At 52.3% G+C, this 21,993-nt stretch overlaps 13 protein-coding genes; 6 read left to right on the forward strand and 7 right to left on the reverse strand.

Moving 5' to 3' along the window:
* Window positions 1-474: 474 nt before the first annotated feature.
* Window positions 475-993, forward strand: RCC_06356 (related to mitochondrial genome maintenance protein Mgr2; the record flags this gene model as incomplete). XM_023771617.1 has 4 exons in its annotated part: window positions 475-529; window positions 586-612; window positions 665-785; window positions 843-993. The coding sequence occupies 4 exons, from the start codon at window positions 475-477 to the stop codon at window positions 991-993; spliced, it is 354 nt and encodes a 117-aa protein (XP_023627385.1).
* Window positions 994-2,563: 1,570 nt separating this feature from the next.
* Window positions 2,564-3,649, forward strand: RCC_06357 (related to chitosanase precursor; the record flags this gene model as incomplete). XM_023771618.1 has 5 exons in its annotated part: window positions 2,564-2,732; window positions 2,785-2,868; window positions 2,930-3,020; window positions 3,174-3,339; window positions 3,389-3,649. The coding sequence occupies 5 exons, from the start codon at window positions 2,564-2,566 to the stop codon at window positions 3,647-3,649; spliced, it is 771 nt and encodes a 256-aa protein (XP_023627386.1).
* Window positions 3,650-3,766: 117 nt separating this feature from the next.
* On the reverse strand, window positions 3,767-4,219 carry RCC_06358 (uncharacterized protein; the record flags this gene model as incomplete). Its single annotated transcript, XM_023771619.1, has 1 exon — window positions 3,767-4,219. The coding sequence occupies one exon, from the start codon at window positions 4,217-4,219 to the stop codon at window positions 3,767-3,769; it is 453 nt and encodes a 150-aa protein (XP_023627387.1).
* A 1,174-nt stretch (window positions 4,220-5,393) lies between these two features.
* Window positions 5,394-6,228, reverse strand: RCC_06359 (uncharacterized protein; the record flags this gene model as incomplete). XM_023771620.1 has 2 exons in its annotated part: window positions 5,394-5,984; window positions 6,049-6,228. 2 exons carry the CDS (start codon window positions 6,226-6,228, stop codon window positions 5,394-5,396), a joined length of 771 nt encoding a protein of 256 aa, XP_023627388.1.
* Window positions 6,229-7,031: 803 nt separating this feature from the next.
* RCC_06360 (probable NPP1 domain protein) lies at window positions 7,032-7,890 on the reverse strand (the record flags this gene model as incomplete). XM_023771621.1 has 4 exons in its annotated part: window positions 7,032-7,096; window positions 7,151-7,460; window positions 7,511-7,619; window positions 7,676-7,890. The coding sequence occupies 4 exons, from the start codon at window positions 7,888-7,890 to the stop codon at window positions 7,032-7,034; spliced, it is 699 nt and encodes a 232-aa protein (XP_023627389.1).
* A 795-nt stretch (window positions 7,891-8,685) lies between these two features.
* Window positions 8,686-9,783, forward strand: RCC_06361 (ribosomal protein S4; the record flags this gene model as incomplete). XM_023771622.1 has 5 exons in its annotated part: window positions 8,686-8,693; window positions 9,006-9,062; window positions 9,157-9,255; window positions 9,313-9,546; window positions 9,600-9,783. 5 exons carry the CDS (start codon window positions 8,686-8,688, stop codon window positions 9,781-9,783), a joined length of 582 nt encoding a protein of 193 aa, XP_023627390.1.
* A 305-nt stretch (window positions 9,784-10,088) lies between these two features.
* On the reverse strand, window positions 10,089-11,744 carry RCC_06362 (uncharacterized protein; the record flags this gene model as incomplete). The annotated part of the gene is made up of 1 exon (XM_023771623.1): window positions 10,089-11,744. One exon carries the CDS (start codon window positions 11,742-11,744, stop codon window positions 10,089-10,091), a length of 1,656 nt encoding a protein of 551 aa, XP_023627391.1.
* A 761-nt stretch (window positions 11,745-12,505) lies between these two features.
* On the reverse strand, window positions 12,506-13,549 carry RCC_06363 (probable Probable 1-aminocyclopropane-1-carboxylate deaminase; the record flags this gene model as incomplete). Its single annotated transcript, XM_023771624.1, has 1 exon — window positions 12,506-13,549. The coding sequence occupies one exon, from the start codon at window positions 13,547-13,549 to the stop codon at window positions 12,506-12,508; it is 1,044 nt and encodes a 347-aa protein (XP_023627392.1).
* Window positions 13,550-14,320: 771 nt separating this feature from the next.
* Window positions 14,321-15,279, forward strand: RCC_06364 (uncharacterized protein; the record flags this gene model as incomplete). XM_023771625.1 has 3 exons in its annotated part: window positions 14,321-14,636; window positions 14,689-15,042; window positions 15,098-15,279. 3 exons carry the CDS (start codon window positions 14,321-14,323, stop codon window positions 15,277-15,279), a joined length of 852 nt encoding a protein of 283 aa, XP_023627393.1.
* Window positions 15,280-15,934: 655 nt separating this feature from the next.
* On the forward strand, window positions 15,935-16,716 carry RCC_06365 (uncharacterized protein; the record flags this gene model as incomplete). XM_023771626.1 has 2 exons in its annotated part: window positions 15,935-16,049; window positions 16,106-16,716. The coding sequence occupies 2 exons, from the start codon at window positions 15,935-15,937 to the stop codon at window positions 16,714-16,716; spliced, it is 726 nt and encodes a 241-aa protein (XP_023627394.1).
* Window positions 16,717-16,891: 175 nt separating this feature from the next.
* On the reverse strand, window positions 16,892-17,797 carry RCC_06366 (uncharacterized protein; the record flags this gene model as incomplete). XM_023771627.1 has 2 exons in its annotated part: window positions 16,892-17,213; window positions 17,271-17,797. 2 exons carry the CDS (start codon window positions 17,795-17,797, stop codon window positions 16,892-16,894), a joined length of 849 nt encoding a protein of 282 aa, XP_023627395.1.
* A 1,313-nt stretch (window positions 17,798-19,110) lies between these two features.
* On the forward strand, window positions 19,111-20,070 carry RCC_06367 (related to dienelactone hydrolase; the record flags this gene model as incomplete). XM_023771628.1 has 4 exons in its annotated part: window positions 19,111-19,368; window positions 19,419-19,707; window positions 19,760-19,988; window positions 20,043-20,070. 4 exons carry the CDS (start codon window positions 19,111-19,113, stop codon window positions 20,068-20,070), a joined length of 804 nt encoding a protein of 267 aa, XP_023627396.1.
* Window positions 20,071-20,190: 120 nt separating this feature from the next.
* RCC_06368 (uncharacterized protein) lies at window positions 20,191-21,174 on the reverse strand (the record flags this gene model as incomplete). The annotated part of the gene is made up of 1 exon (XM_023771629.1): window positions 20,191-21,174. The coding sequence occupies one exon, from the start codon at window positions 21,172-21,174 to the stop codon at window positions 20,191-20,193; it is 984 nt and encodes a 327-aa protein (XP_023627397.1).
* Between the last annotated feature and the right edge of the window lie 819 nt (window positions 21,175-21,993).

Consider the following 21,993-nt stretch of genomic DNA (forward strand, 5'->3'; position numbering starts at 1 on the left):
CGGACGCAGGAGTGCAGGGGTATTGGGTGTAGGTGAGCGTCAGTGCGGGATTGCGCCGCGTCGGCGGTGCCAGTAGGGATGTCGTCGCGTGTGGTCTCTGGTGGTGGTCGATGCGTTGCCGCCGTGGTCTCCGGCGGGTCGCTTCCTGTCAGAACGGCACAGCGCAGTGCAGCGCAGTGCAATGCAGCGCGGCAGACACGGGGCAAATAGCAATGCTGGCTTCCACTTTATGGCATCTGCTCGTGCTGGTGCTCTTCTCCCCTTCGCTCGTGTCGTGTCGTGGTTCGCGGCGTGGCAGAGAGTCTTTCGTGGCCAAGGGTCGTCTCGCAGGCGGCTACTAGTAGGAAAGTTGGCTAGCACTGAATTGATTGATTGATTGCCGAGCTGCTCGCATGCTCCACTCCATCGCTTCGATCTTCTGCTACACAACTAGCAACGCACGATTCCAACAAACGCACAAACCATTCATCCACAATGCCTCCCGTTGCAGCTGCAGGCGGCATGTCAGGTCCATCGACCTTTGACAAAGGTAGGTCCTTTCAAAGCAACCACCCACAAATTAGAGCAAGGCTGACTGTTCCACAGCAAAGATGGGAGCCATGATGGGCGGCAGTATGCATACCCGCGTGTTTACTACAAGGACGGTCTAGCTGACTTAACCAAGCCGTCGGGCTCTGTATTGGCTTCATATTCGGCGCGACAAATATCATTCGCTACGGCCCGGGACCAAACGGCATGATGCGAACTCTGGGACAGTACATGCTTGGCTCTGCGGCTACATTCGGGTAGGGCATAGTTGGGGAGTGAACGCGCACGCCAAACCGCAATGCTGATGGTCACAGGTTCTTCATGTCCATCGGAACGACGATTCGCACAGAGAGCTCTCCCATCATGACAGAAGCCTTCCGCAAGGCGCATGCGCGGCATGGACCTCCAATGATGTTGCCATATGACCGAGCGCAGAGGAGGAGGGCGAGGCCAGAAGAGTCATAAAGCAAGATCTCGAGATGATGTGTACGAAATCTGGGAGGAATAGCCCACGGCCCTCGGAGGAGAACGTCAGAGCCAGAGACAGGAAGGGGGACACGCTTCGAGCTACTGCTCCCGAAACCACAACGAAGAGTCTGTTTTGGCCAGATGTGTCTCCGCGCGGGCATTTGTAGCTGTGTATGCTGTAAGCTATGGGCCAGGACCATGATTTCATGGCCATGCCGGGCCTCTGACAGGTTCCGTGCGAATACAAGTCTGCTTGAACATTGCTACAAGGATAACAAAGCTGAGGACCAATCCAATCGACTGAATGCCAACTCTACCTAGGAATCGATACGCCGGGACGTCAAGCGCCTTTCTTTGATGCAAGAGTAAAGACAATCTCACATCTCGCCTGGATTGGGCTGCAGAGGACCACCGCAACAAGTTGTCCAGTGGCTTGCGAAGCGATGTCAACCGGGACCATACGCAGGGAGCAGAACACTGCCTTGGAGAAAAGCATTCGTGGAAATTACGACAAGCAACAGTGAAATCCATGATACACTAAACGGCCCAGCCATCTCCATCTCTTGCCACAGGTGAAGTTCCCGAGTTGAGTGCGTTGTGGCTCAAAGCCTGACGTGACGACGATAGGTAGGGCGTAAGTCGAGCTCGGACTTCTCAACGTTCGCAATGGTCACATCTCTTCGGTCGCATATGGACTACATCAACTAGAAAGTCCAGCTTAAATACGACTGATGTGCTGTGGCGCAGTGCAAGGCTCGCATGTCCTTCCCAAATAGGCTGCTCTCAATGTGGAGGAAGATCGTGAGTTCACAGACTTCTCAAATCGATCTAACGCGATGAAAGACGATGGAAGAACTCTTGTTCGCCTCCGGATTGCCATCCCGCATGGTCGTTCGAGTCAATCTTCACCAACAAGATTCGCGCCTGAAAATTGAACAAGCAGGCTCTCCCCGTGTGGCGAAGGCTTCCGCCAAACGAAAAGCTCAGGCAGTAGCCGCATACTGCCCCAGGATCAAACAGCACCTTTCTCATTGATTGACTCGCTGCCAGTAATTGACAGCATGAGATAGGCGCCCATTGACACKGTCAGTCATGTTGCCGCAGATTATCTCGCATCGCTGTCCAAGTCAAGTAGAACTTGAGAGCGAGTTTACTGATCCTTCTCGGATTGAGTGGGTCTCTATATTACATGCGAGAGGATGCTAGCATGCTTACCGAGTGCGGCGAGTGGAGCTTCAAAAAGCCTTGGTGGATTCAAGCTTCGCAGGCCATGCTGCTATAGCGGAGATCCTTCTATTTCTAGCGCGGTCCATGCCCACCGGACGCCTGAAAAGGGTTGACTTCTACTTCTACAACACCGTAGTGCAAGGCGTCCAGATGCAGCACGGTGCATGCGGGACGCCTGACTATGTCTTTGTGTAATCTCTTCGTTTTGTGCACATGCAGCTGCGACAATACGCTTGTTATAAGTATATCGGCTCGACTTCTCTATCTTGCTACCATCCGAACATCAGCACAACATCAGCACTCTCACTCCAGTCTCACTCCCGCTTTTAGACATTACAAAATGAAGGCTACAACAGCATCTCTGGCCATTGCCATGATGGCGACCGGTGCTCTGAGCAGAGACGTCCCACAAAATATTCGAAACTTCTACAACAAGATCCACAGCGGCAAATGTACCGGCGGCCATGTTCTTCAGGACGGCTTTTACAGCCAGGATGGTGGTCCCAAGAGTGAGTGATATATGGTTGATTCAATGCTGTTCCATATCTGATCTAGYGATAGCTTTTGCGTACTGCCAGGACAATGATAATGGAGTGGTGTACATTCATGGAAAGACCACTGGCTTCGCCAACATGGACATTGACTGTAAGGAGACCCGATTTTCAGATCCAGTGTTAGGGTCAGGATTGCTAACGCGGCATTCCAGGCGATGGAGACCAGTCGGACCACGGAGATGGACGATGCGGAAAATCCACCGACACCCAGAGCACCACCGCTTTCAAGGACCAGGTCCAGCAGTAAGTATAGTGAAGGGCAAAAGGTATCCCACGCAGATATCAAAGCCGATGCCGATGATGCGACCTTTACGCATCTGTGAACTGCTGGAAGATCTTATTTTGCCTGCCCCGAATGTGTGAGACACCGCTGACCCTTTTACCCTTTGCTTTTAGGTACTCCAAACAAACGGGCACCGAAGTGAGCGACGTGAACGCCAACTACATTCCATATGTTGTGTTCGGAAATGAAGGCAGCAAGAACGGCTACACAAACTTCAACCCACAGGACCATGGTATCCAGCCTTTGAGTGTCATGGCAGTCGTCTGTGGTGACCAGCTCGTAAGTTGCTCCATTTGAGGCGTAATGGTATCTTGCTAACCCAACCCAGGTGTATGGTGTATGGGCCGACACCAACGGTGATGATGGTCCTCCTCTGGTGGGAGAGGCTAGTATCTCGCTTGCGACTGCATGCTACGGCAAAGGCATCAATGGCGGCGCCGGCCATGACGAAAACGACGTGCTCTACATCGCGTTCCCCGGTAGTGTTGCGGACACAGTCCACAAGCACGCGAAATGGAATGCGAAGAGCTTCGACGACTTCGAGACGTCGATTGAATCCACAGGCGACAAGCTCATCCAGCGTATCTAGATTGTTCAACCGCAAAGTTGTACGATCCAGAATCATCCAGCGTATCTAGATCTTTAATTCGCAAAGTTGTACGATCCAGAAGAGAGTCCACAGACGTCAAGWTCCTCATGATTAACTTCAAATCCCAAACCCTGATCCTGCTTGTGGAGCGGTCTGTTCGTAGCACTTCCACCGACCCGCGTCGATCCTCCATTGCATGATCGTGATGATTTCTCTGACCAGACCATGGACGTCGCGGGGAAGGGAAAGCAGCATCCAGACACTAGCCTGGCCCTCGTCCTCCTCAACTTCGGTGCTAACGCTCAAAATCTTGAGCTCTGGCCCTATACCAGCAATGGTGGATCGATCGCAGCAGGCCTTCCGCGCCCGAGAGGAGCTCTTTCGAGATTGATTTGCCAGCGAAGCCGGATCGAGATATCGTTCAATGTCCGGGTGTTCCCAGTCTTGCAATGCAATCAGCTTGATAAGAGTGCTGGATCTGTCCTCGAGATCTCTTGCTAGAGTGCCCACGGGGTTCAACTCCTTAACGGGTGATGGTGAGGGACGAAGAATCTCGAGAGAAGTCGCCATCTTGAGATGCTTGTAAACAAGGGGATAAAGATTGAAATGCAAGACATACCTGGGGAGGTCCCCGATCTTGTACGAAACCATCGGTCTCCCAAGCACCCGAATCGTGATACAAATGCTCAATGTAGGGCATGCGAGGGTACGAGGGAGTACTGCGAGAGCTGCACGGTAGCCCTAAGTGACCTTTTCAATGCTATGTTAAAAGTGGGTCCTGCCCGAGCTGTCAGTGGACGCTGGCATGTCACACTTGAGTCGGTAGAAAGCTACGGCGTATCTGATTCGACACGCGCAGGAGCTCAGCGGCTCGATGAGGACCACCTCGTTTGATTACGACGTAGTCACTTCACACAGTCGCGGGCCCTTTCCATCTTGAACAAGAGCTAGTGTTAGGTCTCGGAAGGATCACTTAGGGCTCGAAGGTTCGATTTTGCATTGTACGGTATGCATAGCATCCCGATCCGGGTCGCAGAATGATAGGGTGGCCACGCGATGAGGGCGCCGCTTCACGCCTCCAGAAGGCTGTGATCGCGCGCGAAGGACTGCAATCCAATCCTTGGTCCAGCGCCAGCCGCGGGAGGCGTCGGCCTGAGGATGCTGATGCCGCCATCATGCTAATTGTCATGTCGCTGTCGCAAGCAAATGGTTTGAAGACGTCCGGGGCCAGTCAGAATGCTTGGGCGGATCCCGCGGACGTTGATGGCACTAAAACGCGCTGCATAGATGCACGTCCCGGATGAAGTTGTTAGGGCAAGAAAACTAGCCCTACATTAAACCGTTACGCCAGCAGGATTATGCTGCAGTCAGAATCGTCAGTTGGCGCGGCACAGCTGAGACATGGGATCATTGGCACTTGAGATGTCTTGGTTTTTGGAAGAGAATGAAGAACGTGAGAGAGTCGAGATATTCCAGGACTTCGAAGTTGAAAGATGCTTGCTGAAGGTTTACCGTGGTGCTTGGCAATYAACCCAGACAATGCTGCTGCTACTATACATACCGCTCCTCTTCTCTTGGCTTGCTCATTGATGAGCCTTGCTATATCCCACGATCTTAAGCACGCAATTTATCTCCATGCTTCTTTTGTAATAAGTGGCTGTCGTCCATGGACATGCTGCGCAACCACAGATATCACCTGAGCGACCTGGTCATTGACCCTGTGCTGCACAAGGTTTGACAGCAGTCAAGGTCGTTCCGTAACCAAACAGCCAGTAAGTCCAGCAGATGGTAGCGACATCAGGCTCCGCTGTAATTTGTCTTCCTCTTCAAACTCTGTCAGCTCAGATGTCGAAGAGCTCCCTGCCTGAGCAGGCACCTCCGCAACGACGTCCACAGTCTCCCCCGACGACGAATCATCCACCTCGACATTTCTCTTCCGCTTCAAGGTAGGTGACACTTCCGTTGCTGACTCCTCTGTCGGGGACGAGTTCGTCGGTGACTCGGAAGGTGACAGCTTGTCACTTTCTGTGCTCTCGCTTGCCGGCTTCTTCCTCGCGACTATTGGAACAACCTTCGTCGTCTTCTTCGCCTTCATCGTCTTCTTTTTCTCCACGTTGCGTTTCTTCGGCTTCGGGCCCGGAACCTTGCAGCCCTCTGCTTCCATCCACGCTCTCCAACCGCCTTCCTCTGCGAAGTGTCTCTGATCGAACAAGCCAGTCTGGCTGCTGGCATCGTCGCCACGGTCAGCGCGACACGTGGGACAGTTCCACCCAATACCTCTGGGTGGATGATCTGGAAGCGCCATACACGTGAGATGGAAGTACTCAATCTYGCACTGCGACTTGTCAGCCATGTTCTACATCATGATGATGTTTGGAATATCTCGAGGGAGAACTTACGCCACGGTTCATACATTGGATGACTTCTTCGATCTCGAATTTATCTTCGGGCGCGCGGCAGGTGCAGAATGTGGTCTCATCGACATGAGGCGTCTTTTCGCGGGTCTCTCGCCAGCCAGAGGCGCGCAGGTGCTCTGCGATGCTCGCGGCGCTCTTGGAGGCAGACGTAAGAGCATCCATTGAGTTTGAGCGAGGTCCGCGAGGAGCACTGCGAGTCGGAGATGGAGTCTTCACAGGTTTCGGGTCTGCCAATGGGCGGAGTATTTCTTCGCCTCGTCGGGTGCGCTTGCTTGGACGGTCCCAGTATGACATCTCAGATGTGGTATCGCTACGCGCGATGCTTGGTGTATAGGTGTGTTGGAAAATGTCGTTGCCGTGGTGATCATCCAGGAGAAGTGTGGTATCCAGGAAGCAGCTGAGTGCGAGAAGAAGACTCAATTTTCGTCTGATTGTCAGTTTCTTTTCATCCGATTGTCAATTTTTTTTCATCCACGTGTGTCTTTGTTCATTCACTGCTTCCCGCTGACTTCGAAGAGAATTGGCAAACGCTACCAGCAAACCGATACTGACGCATCTAGAGGTATCTAACCGGCGATCCAGACTGATGCCATGCGGATTCCGAGGCCGCTGACTGTTTCACACATGATGTCTGAGCAAATCCATCTTGCTGGTTTCCTTCAATGAGAAGGTCGAATGCCAGTCGGACCAAGTGCTTCACAAGAGCGAGTGCTGTGTGAGTTCACGGCGTACCATCCCAATTTTTTGGTCACATGCCGCGCTTTCCACCACTGAGATGGTCTGCAAGCATGACAGAGGTCGAAATCCTCGGCGAGTGTAGCAAGAAAGAAGAACAAGGAACGTGACAGTCTCTTCTAAGAAACGCTGAGAACTTTAACCTACAGCGAGGAAGGAAGCAGAAGCTCGATAAGTTTAAATCAATACATACTGCTATCGCACACCTCGATTGTTTGGCGCGCCTCGCTCTACAATGCCGCGTTTGCGAGGTTGCTCTGGAAGTTGGAGTCTTTGAAAGGCACATTGGCAGAGCCTGCTATAGATTAGCATCGACAACCTCTGCTGAATCCATACGAGCAAGACTCACCAAAGTCCGTACTTTCAAGCGCAGACCGCGCAGCAGATGTCAAACTCTCGTACGCAATCAGTGGCTGCTGTCCACCGACCGTGGATGTGAAGCCGAGCTGATGGTTGACCGGGAATATGCTGAAGTACCTGATCAAAGGACTTGTACCGCTGAGATTTGGCGTTGTAGTGGTGTCATAGTCTCCGTGAGCGGACGCAGCAACACCGAGCAGTTGTGCCGACAACGTGGCACCTGAAAGCCAGACGACGATACCCTCCCAGTCATGGCGGTGACCGAGCCCGGTCGAGGGCGAATCCTTAGGCATGTACCACTTTGATAGATCAGTCGCATAAGCATGGTATTGGAAGGGTCCGAACGTACAGAGTACATGATCGCAAACGAGCTGCCGTACGTTGCGGAGCGCGCATACACCTGGCCGGTACTGCTTGAGCAGCCGCTGTTTGAGCCACCTGTTGGATTGAGGCCACCGCTTGGCAGCATTTAGCATCTGCTTGCTGCATCTGGCTGAGCGATGCAGTATCTCACCCAGTATTTCCACTGGCATCCACAGCTGGGAATGGTACACATCCATTGTCGACTTTCAGGTAAGGCTTGTACTTGAGGTACAGTTGGCCGATAGTACCAGAGGGCACAGTCTGTGGGAACCCAACAACAGCATCGTGGGCGATGACAGCTCGACGCTGGATGCTGGCGGCGAAGGCCGTTGCGATTGCAAGATAAATCGTTGCTGCGATCTTCATCTTCGAGTGCAGAGTACTGAAGGCCGATTGGGGTAGAAGCAACCGTGGTCTTCAAGTATGCGTGTCGGGATGTCCTTCATATATGAGCCAGCTGCCGCAACATCGTATGCACGTTCACCACTGTCCCGAGGCGACTTCGTTTAAAGTCGCCTTGTTTCAAATTGTGCTTTCCAAGCGAGTCCACGTGCATCTTGTGGTTCGTCGCAAAGCAATTCTCGTCAAGTCCAACGGACAGCGCTTATAGCTCCGYTGGTAGATAGTGCTAGTTCTACTGTGCTCTCGGACCATCAGCTGGATGTGGCAGGTCGTTCTGATCCCGGAGAAATTGTATAGTATCTTCTGAATTTACCCGGCTCCAGTCGCCCGGCTTGGTCCTTGAAAAAGGGAGACCAACAAGCGCGCTGGCAGGTCCATGAGGGGCTGGTAAGTGAAAGCGAGCATGTGTTGAATTTGCCGTGAAGAGCTGGGTGCAATCACGTCCATTCGTCCATTGCACTCACGGTAGAATCCCGACAATATATCAAGTTGCGATCCATCCGGACGACCATCCGGCATGAATGATACGGCCTCTATATGCACGTGGTAACATGATGATAAGATGTCGAAAATGATGTTTATGGAATTGTCTCTCCTTGCCCTTTTGGAGTTCGTGCCAATTATCTTGACGCCATCACTTTCGCCGACGAGTCTTCGCCAAGGCGGAGCTAAGCGAGCCACTTCGAGAATCAAATTGACCCTCCGACTTCACACTGGATTTCTTGCTAGGCTCGAGCAGCAACATCGACAACTTTCGCCATGGTCCAGTACGTTGTTCCTCCGCAGCGATGAACGGGAACTCAGCAGCGCGGGAGTCAGTGGTAGATAAACAGGAGCGGTGCGGTGGATCTCTTGCTGGACGCGATGCGATGCGATGGTGTGCGCGGTGGTAGAAAAATGGATACAAAGATTACAACCAGCGCACGACGATGTTGTTGGAGGAGAACATGGGACATCGCATCGCACGCTGAAAGCAGACAACCGCTCTGCATGCTGCTCATCGTTGCCGTCACAACGCGCTGCTGCTGCCCGACCGCTGGCCCTTCCCACCCCATTGAAATCTGCTGACAACCTCCAAGACGCAGTTACTCCAAGACCTACAAGGTCCCACGTCGTCCCTTCGAGTCGGCTCGTCTGTACGTTCCCAGCGTTCTTTTCCATGGCCTCTGAAATGCGAGCTTGACTCCATTCACGTCATTGGGCGCCAGAATGGGTCTAACATACAGCCAGTGACTCCGAGTTGAAGACCGTTGGCGAATATGGCCTGCGCAACAAGCGTGAGGTGTGGCGTGTCCTGCTCACCCTCTCCAAGATTCGTCGTGCTGCCCGGTATGAAATTCTGTTGGAAAATACTCATGCAGGGACAAACCACTGACTCTCCCGCAGTCAGCTCCTCACCATGGACGAGAAGGACCCCAAGCGTCTGTTCGAAGGAAACGCCCTCATTCGTCGTCTGGTCCGTGTCGGTGTGCTCGACGAGTCCCGCATGAAGCTCGATTACGTGCTTGCCCTTAAGGTTGAGGATTTCTTGGAGCGTCGTCTCCAGACTTGCGTTTACAAGCTCGGCCTTGCCAAGTCCATCCACCACGCCCGTGTCCTCATTCGCCAGCGCCACATCCGGTAAGATGAAAACATCCTGATACTCGGAACTCCATGCTAATACAGTCTATCAGCGTCGGAAAGCAGATCGTCAACGTCCCATCGTTCATCGTCCGTCTCGACTCGCAGAAGCACATTGACTTCGCCCTCACCTCGCCATTTGGTGGTGGACGTCCAGGTCGTGTGCGGAGAAAGAAGGCCGCCGCTGCCGCCAGCAAGGACGCCGGTGGTGACGACGCCGAGGAGGAGGAGGAGTAGATTATATTCTGCTGCAACCAACTTCACGATTCACTGAAAAATGGGGCTTTTTGCATGGCGTACTGAGTGCTAGGAATGGGCACAATGGCGAGCGCGCTAGATAGGCGTCTTCGCTGCGAATCAGACCAGCTGAGTCTACTCTCACCACAAAATATGATCATAAAAACGTGCCCCACAGCGTCTCGTGTCCATATTTTATCTGTCGTGAATTGCTCCTGTTATTGGTTGTGTATCTAGAAGATGTAAAGTTCATGCTGTTGTCCATCACTACCTTACTTGTCGCGTGTCAGCATCGAACATTCCTCCTAACTCAGCATCTCCTCCAAAGTCAGATTCCCATTCCTCCCGCCCTCATCCAACAAATGCATCAAACTCGGGAGCTCTAGATGTCCCTCGCCACTCTGCTCAGAAGGCAGAAGGGTCGCAAGAGAAGGAAGATTTTGCGAAGTCGAAACGGATTGACTCGGTCCACGGTCCAGATTCGTATTCGGGGGCACGCTAGCCACTGGCTTGGGAAGTTYGAGGGTCATGAGAGGGTCGATTCCACTATTGTTGTGGTTGGCATTTGTGTTGACGCGGGGTGCCCAGTCAAGAATCCCACGATCGAGGATTATTGGTTCTGTTTCTTCCATGTATTCATCGTTGGAAAAGTTAGAAAGGCTATTTAGGAAAATGTCGTCAAGTGTGAAAATGGAGTGTTGGGCCGGCTTTTTGGCAGGCCTGGGAAGGGAGTCGTCCTTGTTTGGGGCGTCTTCTTGTGCAGGAGGTGGTAGTGATTGCTGGCTCTCTTTGGAGGTCTCGTGGTCTTCAGTGAACGTAGTAGAGCTGGCTGCACCTCGCTTGTTGGTAGGTTTTTCAGCCGGCAGTGCAAGACCTGCTTTGGCATATTCCTCGGGGTATCTCGTACGCATGCGGTCTCTCAAATCTCTCGGGTTGCGGTTCGACAGATTTAGAGAAGCATCCTTCCTGATCGACGACCATGATTTGCCGTGCTTGCGAAAGCCCCGCAAGATGGCTTCGTCTTCAGCTTCGGAGTAGCCGTGTCGAGAGCGCCGGCCACTTTTTGTGAACGGCCGGTCGATGCCAAGATCTTTCAGCTGAGATGAGCTTATACGTTCCGAGGCTGGACCTTTGATCTTCTTCTTCTTGGGCGATGGATTCGCGATGATCGTCTCGCTGCTGGCGGTCTTTTCGGCCTCCTTTTCGGCTTCTCCTGGAACAGGTGCAGCGGGTCTGAGAATCAAATCTTTCTTGGTCTTCTTCTTGGGATTATAATGTTCTGGGCAGCAAACACGAAAGCGGTCCTTCAGATCGAGCGCCGTCCGTCGGTGGAATTGATAATCGGCACAGTTGAGGATCTTGGTCCAGCTGCCAATCCCGAACTGAGCCACACCTTTTAGCAAATCTGCGGTCTCACTCTCTGTCCACTTGTTACGCTGCGGTTTGCTTCGCCCAGTCTTAGATGCCGGGAATGAGCCTGTTGGACTGCCTCCATTTGGAATGCCGGGATTTTGCTCGATGGCGGCTGGCCGATCCACAGAATTTCCATAACCAACAGGGGCCTCCTGAGGTCGAGGTGGAGGCACTTGAGGCTGATCGACGCTTATCGAAGGCAGTAGACCAGCATCTGGCGGTGGTTGATGGAGTCCAGAAAGCGTGGGCGGGATGCGAAGTCGTCGATTCCCCGAGTTCCTGACGGGCAGCTTGGGGAGATCGAGAAGCGTATTATCCGTGGCCTTTTKGCGTTTGGGGGGTCGATCATTATGTGGGTCGAGAATGAGTTTGAATAAATCCTGATTCGTGCTATTCTCCAAACGGGCTTTCTCCAATCTCGGCGTGCCATTTAGAGGATGTTTCTGAGCTTGGGTGTGCGGCTCAACTGGGTTCGGAAGATTGATGAAGTCCAGAGAGGTGGGACGGTATGCTGCCGATCCAGAGGCATGCTGAGCGGTGGGAAGCATAACTCATGGTGGGTGGAAAAGATGTCGTTGTGAAGCTTCGAGGGTGGAGGAGTGATCGATCAGTCAGCGGAGGAAGCATGTGCCTAGGTACCGATTGGGCGGCGAAGCGAACCTAACAACATCGCGTCCCCATCTCCTCCGTGCTCTATCAAAAGACAACATGATGTCTTTCCATGGTCCAGTGGTGTGCATAGCTGCTGAGATTCCATCATGAAATCTCGAAAAACACCGAACATGTATGGAACCAGGCAGATGGAGGGCACCTTTACTTCAGCCATCTTGAGACCCTACAAGACTCCAGCAACGATCGTGAGGTCTGCGTGCGAACGAGACGCGCATGTCCTGGATGTCCCGCCCCAGCTGCCGAGTCAAAGCAACAGTAATCTCTCGGGTGTGCTCATCAGTGGCCAAAGAAGACAGTACTCAGACCCTCCGACGTGGTATCGCCGGACAGTATCAAGGATATCCTTTCGATGATCGCAATAATGGCTTGGGCCTTCACACGCCCTATTTTCATCCAACTTGTCTGCCACAGCGAGAGATTTTGCCACTAGCTTGTTGCCGTTGGGAAAGAGGAACAAGATCTGGTGCGAAAGAGCAGCCGCGCTGCAATCTCTTTGATCTGGAGGCATTTCCAACCATTCCTACAGCCGTCTACTCGCCTCTCCGAGCGGCCAGACTTTCAGAGCAAAACACAATACAGATTCCAAGCTCATCACTGTCACTGCTGGTCAATAAATTCCCTTTTGGCTACATGTTTTCTACTTGGCTTCAAAGTAGGTCGAATAAGCATTCAATGCCGGCTGACCTCCCAAGTGTACATACAGAACATTGCTTCCAGCGCTTATAGCGCCCTCTTTTACCAACTGGATCATTCCAGCCATGCTCTTGCCCTCGTACACGGGATCTGTTATCAGCGCATCTGTCCTGGCCGCAAGCTTCATCGCATCGATGGTCGTTGGGCCTGGAATACCGTAGACACCCTCATGGAAACGCTCATCAAGTACAATTGCCTCGTCCGGAATCTCGAGTTCTGAATCCAGCAACTTTGCCGTGTTTCTCGCAATCCTCGCAACCTGTGCCTTGGTATCATCTGCTTTGGCAGAGGCGTCAATTCCGATGACTTTCCGTCCTTTGCCTTCTGCGACTGCGCCGACGATAAGACCAGCATGCGAGGAACCTGTAACTGAACAGACAATGAGCGTGTCAAAGAACACGCCCAGCAATTTCTCCTGCTCCGCTAGCTCCACCACGAAATTCGTGAATCCCAGCCCACCGAGCTCATGGTCCGACGCTCCAGCTGGAATGTAATAAGGCTTACCGCCTTTAGCAACGACTTCGTCCACGGCTGCCTTGGTAGCCTCCTTGTGGCCGATATGGAAGCCCTCTGAATTGAGGCGAACGTCGCCGCCCATGAGTCTACTGAGCAGAATATTGCCAGTTTTGTCGTAGAGCGGCGGATCGATCGGAACCCACTTCTCTTGCACTGTAACTGCTTTGAGTCCGGATGATGTGGCGACTGCTGTAACGGCTCTGGTGTGGTTGCTTTGCACACCGCCTACCGATACTAAAGTATCGCAGCCTTGAGCAATCGCATCTGCGACAAGAAATTCTAGTTTCCGAACTTTGTTTCCGCCATATGCAAGACCGCTGTTGCAATCGTCACGCTTGGCGTAGATCTTGATGGTTCCATCCGGAGAGAGGGTTTCCGTGAGTCTCGGAAGGAATTGGATTGGTGAAGGTCCGAAGAGGAAGTTGGACTTGGGAATGCTGCGTAGCTTTTGGAGATATGCTGGTTCCGTCATGTTTGATGTAAGATATTTCGTCAAGTCGTTGCGTTGATGTTGTACATTGGTCTTGCAACGTCTTCTTTACCCTTTTGCACATGCACATGCACGCCCTGTGGAGATGTAGAAGAGCTCTGATCTGGCTCAACGTCGGCTATTGTCGTGCCTGCAGGCCTATCGCACTCCCAATTGGGAAAGTCTTTCCGCCTATCTGGCCTATGAGCTCTGGTTGACCCGTTGCTGGCAGAATAGAATTGAAGGTTGTTGGAAAAAGCTTCAGTCACCGATTCTAGCTCAAAAGCTGGACTCGAGAGATGTTGTGGGCAGGTGAGCAAGAATCTGAATTCGAGCCTCCAGGAGTTCCACGTTGAACAGGTGAGCAACGGGGAGAGTTCCAACCTCAGCCTCTTGCCTTTCAGCCACATACGACGGCTTACAGTACCGCTATGTGGTTCACTCGTTCCGGAAACTTGTAGTCATCGCCTCAATCGCTGGAATAATCACCTCATACATTGCTTTGAGCATACGAGACGTCTTTCTGGACATGGAAGATCATGACCCATTTGGTAGTAATGGAAACAGCGGGAGTCAGATTTTGATGCGATCGTGTCATCCGATTGGAAATTGTTCTTTGCAGGCATTGTTGGTCTCGTGTAATGTAGCGGAGAAAGGTGCGGGTGTTGTGGGTGACGTCGATGGAATCCCCAACTCCGATCGAACTCCGATTTCAATAATTTTATGGTCGCATGCACAATCTACTTCTTCCTCTGCACATTCTCAGTCCACGTCATGTCAGACTCCGATTCCGATCAGGCCGGTGTGCCTCTGATAGAGAATCTCTCACCCTCTCCAGAACCGCAAAAGAAGCGCAAGCGCAACGCCGAAGACGAAGCCGAAGAACCTGCCAAAACCGCAAAGAAGCCCAAGAAGAAGCGGCCCAAAAAGCCAAAGGACATTGACGATGAGGCTTTGGACAGCAAACTGGGCGTAAACCATGCGATTGGTCATATGGATAGCCAATTACTGGCCGATCATATCGCGCAACGGACGAGAAGATTTCAGCCAGATTTGACAGAGGTTGAGGCTGAGGATGCTCGGATATCTGGTAGGATTCTTCGTATGAGGAGAAGGAATGTCGGCTGACTTGTTGGTTGTAGAAAAGCACATTCGCGATACTACAGAATGGACGGCACCGCGGACTACGGATTCCCTTCCGGAATTCCTCGAGAAATTCGCTGCACCGCGAAGGAAGAAGCGGGGTGAAAAAGGCAGGACGCTGAGCGATGCTCCAAAAGTGAATGGATCGCCGCATACGCTCATCATTGCTGGCGCCGGACTGAGGGCGGCAGACCTGACGAGGGTGTTGAGAGTGTTCCAGACCAAGGAGAGCATGGTACAGAAGCTTTTCGCCAAGCATATTAAACTGAAGGAGGCCATAGTGGAGGTCAAGGGAACGCGGATGGGAGTGGGAGTGGGCACACCGCAACGGATATACGACCTGTTAGAAGACGGTAAGCATGGGAGCCCGGAAATTGGAGGGGTATATGCTAACATCGTGATCCATAGGCGCGTTGGCTTCCAAAACGCTGGAGAGGATTGTTGTGGATGCTTCGCACATCGATCAGAAGAAGCGCGGCATTCTAGACATGAAGGAGACGGTGGTACCACTCGCCCAACTCCTTGCCAGGCCAGATCTCAAGGAGCGGTACGGGAGCGGAGAGGGCGAGATCGAGCTGTTGTTCTTTTGAGCAGCCCAAGTCGAATAGACCTTTCGAAGTGTGGCCTCTAATGGGTGTGGTAGCTCTGCTCGAGGATTTCGACAGGCATGATGGGCACCCTGACTTCCACCATTTCCGCCAGACACATAAATAATCAGCTGGGGCATGCTGTCCATTTCCCGGAATGAGTAAGTTGTGCTGAGATGCAGTCTCGCAACTTCATCTCCGTTTCCTATTGTCTTCAACAGCAAGAATAAGCGCTTCTTGCTCAGTATATGTGAAATTTGTCTCTACTTCCTTCCACAATTTAACAGCGAGCACCCTCTACGATCCAGCTACATCTGGTAGGGTCACAACAGACCGTAATCGGTGTGGCAATGGCTTTCCCGCTGGAGAGCTTTGTGCCACAGCTTTGCTTCGCAGACTCATCGACAATCAATCGTTCCCATTCTCGTCATTGATCACGGGCTCTGATCTCGCTGCCCGCCCGTGTGATCTTGGTTGCATCCTGGCGAGCAAACATGGTGAGCAGATCAACAGATTCGATCCACAGCACAAATGTCACACGGCTTCTTCGCACTCCTCACCACCGACATTCGATTTGCAATCTCCTTCTCACAACTCTGCCATCCACGGAAAGACATCCGCGGCATCCAACGAACGAACTCTCCGCCAACACCTCCCAATGGCTTCCACTCGTGGTCTCTCAATGATCCACACCATCCTCATTCTGTGTCTGCTCTACGCCCATTGCAGTGCATTACCCATTCCAAAGTACAAAACTGCAAAACTCACTAACAGTCAGTTCCTCCCTAACATTCAACGGAACATCACAACCACTAACGCCAACGAGTAGGCTGCTACGCAGAACGCACACGGTCTCTAGAGAATTCCAAAGCCTTCATTCCCACTGCCCCCACTCTTGAAAGCATCCACAAAGACCTGAACCAATTCCTTTCGTGCAACAGAGACTGCACTTCCCAGCTGGAGCTCTCCCTCCCGGACCACATGACGATTCAGTCGCGTGGGATTGGTGCGATCCCAGATCTTCCTCTCCCTCCTGCGAAGAAAACGAAGCTAGCTTCTCCCGGTCCGGTGGACAAGGATCGCTATGTTCCTAGCTTGACCAAAATGTGCGAGACTACGGGTTTGCGGAAATGTTTGAGGCCTTTGGCGCCAAGTCACGGGGAGGTCGTGGAGTGTGATCTTCTCGCGGGAGCCCGATTTGATGAAGTGGAGTCTTTGCCAAACAGGGTGGCTGAGCGCTCTCCGACGATGGGACAGGGTCCAGAWGCTACGATGGATGCACAGAAGAAGAAGCATGGTCGGGGTGGCAGGGGTGAGAGAGGAGGCAAGGGTGGCGGCGGCAGCAAGTCAGAAACGGCGAAGAAAGGTGATGGTTGGGTTCTACGGTTCTGCGTAGGTGTCTGCTTGGTGGGCTGGTTGGGTTGGGTTGTTTTGCTTTGAGAACAGGAGACTCCTGTCTAGGTGGAGATYTTGTACGACATCGACGGCGTAGTAGAAAGGGTGGGAGCTAGCCCTCCTGCTTGAATTCATAATTATAAATCGAGACTGCTCTGTCTGATAGATCAGCGTGATGGAACCATGAACTTGAACAAAGACTGCATACCTTAGCTCAATACTACGACTTCACACCAGAATACCAATACAGCGTTCCAAAGGGCGGTAATACCAACGCCCGACCACTCTCAAACCTCCATAGACTTAAATCCAGCTCCTTCTCATCAGGAAGCAACTTCCACGTCTCCTCTGGCGTCCTTGTTCGAAAACACGAAGCTAGACCATCAATGGCATAATAGAGCGGGATAAGAGGGATCAAATAAGTAAACAGCAATACCAGGGGTGAAAACCACCAGTCCACCAACGAGAAGATGTATGTCGAGAAAATTACCATGGTGACATTCATGAAAGCCGTGGGCGTGCGATGGGTCATTTCGAAGATTCTACGCTTTTGTGTCAGCAGTAAGAGTGGGAATGGAGATGGCTAATGTCAAACTTACAAAAACGCATCCGTGTTCTGCACAGCACTCTTCAACACCTCCCTGGCCCTCCGATCATCGAAATGATGAAAACAAAGATTGAAGATCCTGCACTCTTTGCTGCCCTTTGGAGCCATCTTTCTCGGCTGGGTAGCATCCACAGGCTCCCAAATCGCGGAGACATTCTCCGAACGCGAAGTGATTCGTTTCCAGGCATCATGGTCCGGATACAAGTCCGTAAGGACGAATTGCACAGGTTTGTATCCAGCTTCTACAAGTCGTGCATTTAATGTCGCTTCCATTAATGGTGTGGGACCCCCTGCGCCGGCACAGGCATCCACGTAGGTGAATTGAGAGGCCTGGCAAAGACCGCCTAGTCTGGTAAGGAGGATGTCACAGGCTTGCGTGGATGGTGAACCTGCTGAACTGGTTGAGGTCCTCCACATGCGTGCTAACGATGCGCAGGAGTGCGCTCGGAGCCAGGAGGGACACCATGGTTGGTCTTCGATCTCGATGAGTTGGAGTCGAGGTGCTATGATGGTGTTCATACTGGGTTGCGATATATGTCAGTCCTCGGAACTATGTCCCGCTGTAGAGCTGCTCAAGATGAGTATGACCGTTTACTCGTAGAAGCTGTAGCAGCAGAACGCTATTCCGCTTAGTCTGCTGGGTTGAGCCCTAGGCCACTATGGCAGGTGCCTCGACGGGAATACTTCATGGCGCCAGAAGTTTTGCACATAGTGCTGTGCATACGATCAACCAGCTGCTGTTGATTGGGTCTTCAGGCGTACATCCTTCGAACCGCCCTCTGTGGGTGCGACCTGCTCATCACGGTTTAATATCGAGACTCGTGTCATTTCGAACAGCATCTAAGTTAATAAAGCGGGCGAGTGGGTAAGCGGCCTAACAGAGTTTTTGAACAGTTGATCGGCAAGGATGGATCGAAAAGCTCTCAAAGACCACACTTGACGGTGAAGTATGACTCCCGAACTGGCAATGGTGGAGCCATATCAGCCGCATAAGGATGTGTTCCATACAGTGTAGAAGAGGTCTTCGATTGACACTGGCGAAGCTCGAGTCGTCAAACATAGTTCGAGGGTCACCTTTCGTTGGCGTGCAGCGAGTCGTCCAGGAAAGRGCTATACCAGAGAAGCGACCCGGCGTTTCGTGGCAAGGCAATCTTGCGGATGTTGAGTGAAAGTCGGATAAGATCGTCCCTTATTCGCATGCTTTTTCTTGCCAACTACTACTGCACAAGGACTGACTTTGTGCTATGGAGTATGGACCCACCGTGCATGGATCTGCAGGGGAATAAATTCCGCTCGAATGTGCCTAACAAAGCTTGCTGCATCAACGGCTCCAAGTCCGAGACGCCTTCCACAAAGCAAGCAAGAGGAAGAGGTCAGAAGTGATGGAAGGATGGAGAACTGGAGATTAATTCCAGGCTAGTGACTCAGCCAGAGTGATGATGCCTGCAGTGATGCCTGTCGACTACCGGATCAAGACTTCACCTGCCACCAGCACCTTTTTCCGCTTCATGTTCCATTAATGCCCGGTATGCATGGTATATCCAGCTGAGGATGAGTAGAGGCGAAAAGAACAGCCACACCTGGTCAACCCGAGCTGGTTCGCCTAGCGCACGGCACCCAAGTCTCCCGCCCCACACCTGCAAAAAGCTCGTCTAGCCCTCCTTCCTCTCTCGTTGCACAGTCGCCTTGACTCCTCCCTCCATTGGTAATATTGAAGGCGCTGCTTCGGCATCTCACGGTAAGCACACGACCGGCGCCGTCTCCTTCTCCGAGCTTTCGCAACTCCCCCTCTTTTCTCACAAACAATCCATCTATTGCCAACACCAAACAAGATGTCCGACAAAGTCATCGCCCACCCTTCAGCAGCATGTTGCATTTCCGGCAGCATCCATAAAGGCGACCCCAAAGGCCGCATTGAGAAGATTCAAGATGTAGAGACTTATATCGCGGAACCTGCAGCCGATAAAGCAAATGGCAACGTCGTTCTCTACTTTCCCGATGTCTTCGGTCTCTTCGTCAATGGGAAATTGATGATGGATGGATGGGCTGAAGCTGGTTATCTCGTTCTCGGACCAGACTACTTCAACGGCGTGAGTCTTAGAGTATGCCAAAAGTATATCCGGCCTGCTAATGATAGCAGGATGCGATTTGGAAGCACAAGAAAGACCTCAGCGACCCGAACGATAACCCAGGCTTTGACTTTCCAGCCTGGTTGGCCAAACATCAGAAATTCTCGGATCCTTTCATCCCCAAGTGGGTTGAGGATGTCAAGGCAAAGTATGGCAAATCCGATACGAAGTTCTTGTGTACTGGATATTGCTATGGCGCACCCTATGTCTGCGATCAGCTCTCCGAGAAGGGGGTCTGTTCTGCTGGTGCTTTTGCGCACCCGGCATTCTTGAACGAGGCGCATTTCGAAAACATCACCAGTAAGACTCAGCAATCAAACGATGGGGAGCTGTCTGCTAACCTGTACGCCAGAGCCTCTCTTCCTCTCCTGCTCAGAGATTGACCAGACTTTCCCCAAAGACTTGCGCCGTCGTGCCATTGACATCCTCGATCAAGGCAAGAAGATCTATGAAGTCCAGCTATTCGCCAAAGTCAGTCATGGTTTCGCTCTCCGAGCTGATCTCAACGATCCATGGCAGAAATACACAAAGGAAGCGAGTTTCGCAGGAATTCTGGGATGGTTTGACTGGTGGTCAAAGCAGTAAGGAAGTCTATGTACGCCAAACTTGTACAATCACTAACAGACGCTCCAAAGTGACTCGTGGTATCAACCAAAGTTGTAAGCAAAATTGAAAAAGTAGGAACCATTGACGCCGTCATCATTCTCCATCACTCTGACATGTACTCGAATGTCTCGTTTGCTCTGTGAATTGTGTTATTTCCTGTCGGTCGTGATTCCAGCTTCATGCCAATTCTGGTAATTGACTAATTCGTCGTTCGGATTGCCTGCTAGAGCCTCTACTCGAAACGGAGTGCCAATCATCGCTGGTGTTCTGTCGGCCCATGATGCGTCTCATCCGAGCCATACCATTCGAGCCTCGTGGTGAAAGTGGAGACAACGGAGACTGCGGCTCTCGGGAAGCATAAGTCGACTCGTGGGTAGCTGTCGCTGACTCGTGGCGCGGGAGTACCGCGTCGTGCATCCACTGCGAAACCTCCGATTGTGCTGTTGAAGGGCGTGAAATATTACTGTTGGCCTGTGGGTGGAAATTGTACCGGCCGACAAACTGTGCCAGCCTTCGCAATGGTAATCGCTGTGGAGGAGGTCTTCCTTGTGTCGTGGTTGTTGGCATTTCTTTGCCTATGAAGATGTGATGGCCGACGATGAATCCGAACCAGTCCGGTTGGCTAAGAAGCTGTACTGCCTGGATTTTCATCTCGCCCACGACGAAGATCTGGCCGTCGCGGAAAAAGTCAAATCGGGAAGCCCACCCAGCGTCTTGAACTTGATATTGCCTTGCAAACATTCGTTGCATGCCAGCGATCGCTTTTCCGGTACATATCCTAGGCATTTGGCCGTTGCTATCGCGAAGTTGAGTCCTCAGGTACCATGCCGAAGTAGGGTGCTCCTGGATTGAATGCGTTTCCAGTATTCGAACCACGCGATAGTTGTTCTGCCGTACCAGATATAAGATGTGGTCAGCGGCCGTGGTCGTGATTCCCGAGGCATATGGGTTTTGGTCTAGCACCGGGTCGATGATTATTGCATCCTTTGTGATTGGATCTGCCAGGAGATATTGATAACGCCCGGTCGTGCCTTCGTGGAGGGTGTGGATAATGGGTTCAATGTCTGACCGGATTGCTTGCGAACCTTCCGAATCGTCAATCGCGATCTTTGTATCTGGAGGTAATTCAATGGATCCGGGTGGTGTTCGAAGATCGACCATAGGCGCCAAAGGAAACAGCCGGGGTGACGAATGCTCTGATATTGGAGAGCTYAACTCGCCGCCTTGCGCATAGCTATTGTACGACATCCTCTTCCGCGATCTCGAGAACTTGGAGAGACACGCATCTCGCAGCGTCGCAAAGTCAAGAGAATGCCGTGGATTTGTAGATTGGGAAGATTGCTTGTGCGACGTCGACTGGCGAAAACTCGCGTCAGAAGGTGGAGTATGCGTGCTGGGTGACCAGGTCTGTCGCCAGGATGCTCTCCTACCCATCCTTGTTCGTGCGCTGGCTGGCGGCTCGTCTATCCGATGCATGTTGAACCGCGTGTGTGGTAGCACAGCGACACGAGCCGCAAAATCCTCGCTGGTACCACGGCGAAGTGTGAGTAGGGAAGACCTCTCGTTGTGAGACTGGTAGAACTTAGAAGTGAGCAGATGAAACGTGCCCGCGAGCAAAAGGCTCAGGTGTCCACTGACTCGAGTCTGGCCCGCTCGGCGCYCCGGTCAGTCAGCCTTCCCGCACTGTGCACGAAGATGGAGGATTCGCCATCGCCAATTAACCAGGGGTCCGCAATGATCTGCAACGCTTCCTGTCCGGCCAATGGACGCAAGAGCTTGACTTTTCGCGGCGTCAACCTAGATTGACACGATGGTGGCACAACATCCGCTGTGCATGCGCGGTCAAGACTGACTTCTCGACCCGTTTCCATCTCAAGCCGCCCGCAATGAACTCGTGGCTGCGTGTCGTGGGGAGGTTATATGCCAAGAGTCAGATACAAATACATGGTTGTCGGCGCCGGTCGACTTTAAATTGATGTC

Source organism: Ramularia collo-cygni, assembly GCF_900074925.1.
Source record: "Ramularia collo-cygni strain URUG2 genome assembly, contig: RCC_scaffold09, whole genome shotgun sequence".
Lineage (NCBI taxonomy): Eukaryota > Fungi > Ascomycota > Dothideomycetes > Mycosphaerellales > Mycosphaerellaceae > Ramularia > Ramularia collo-cygni.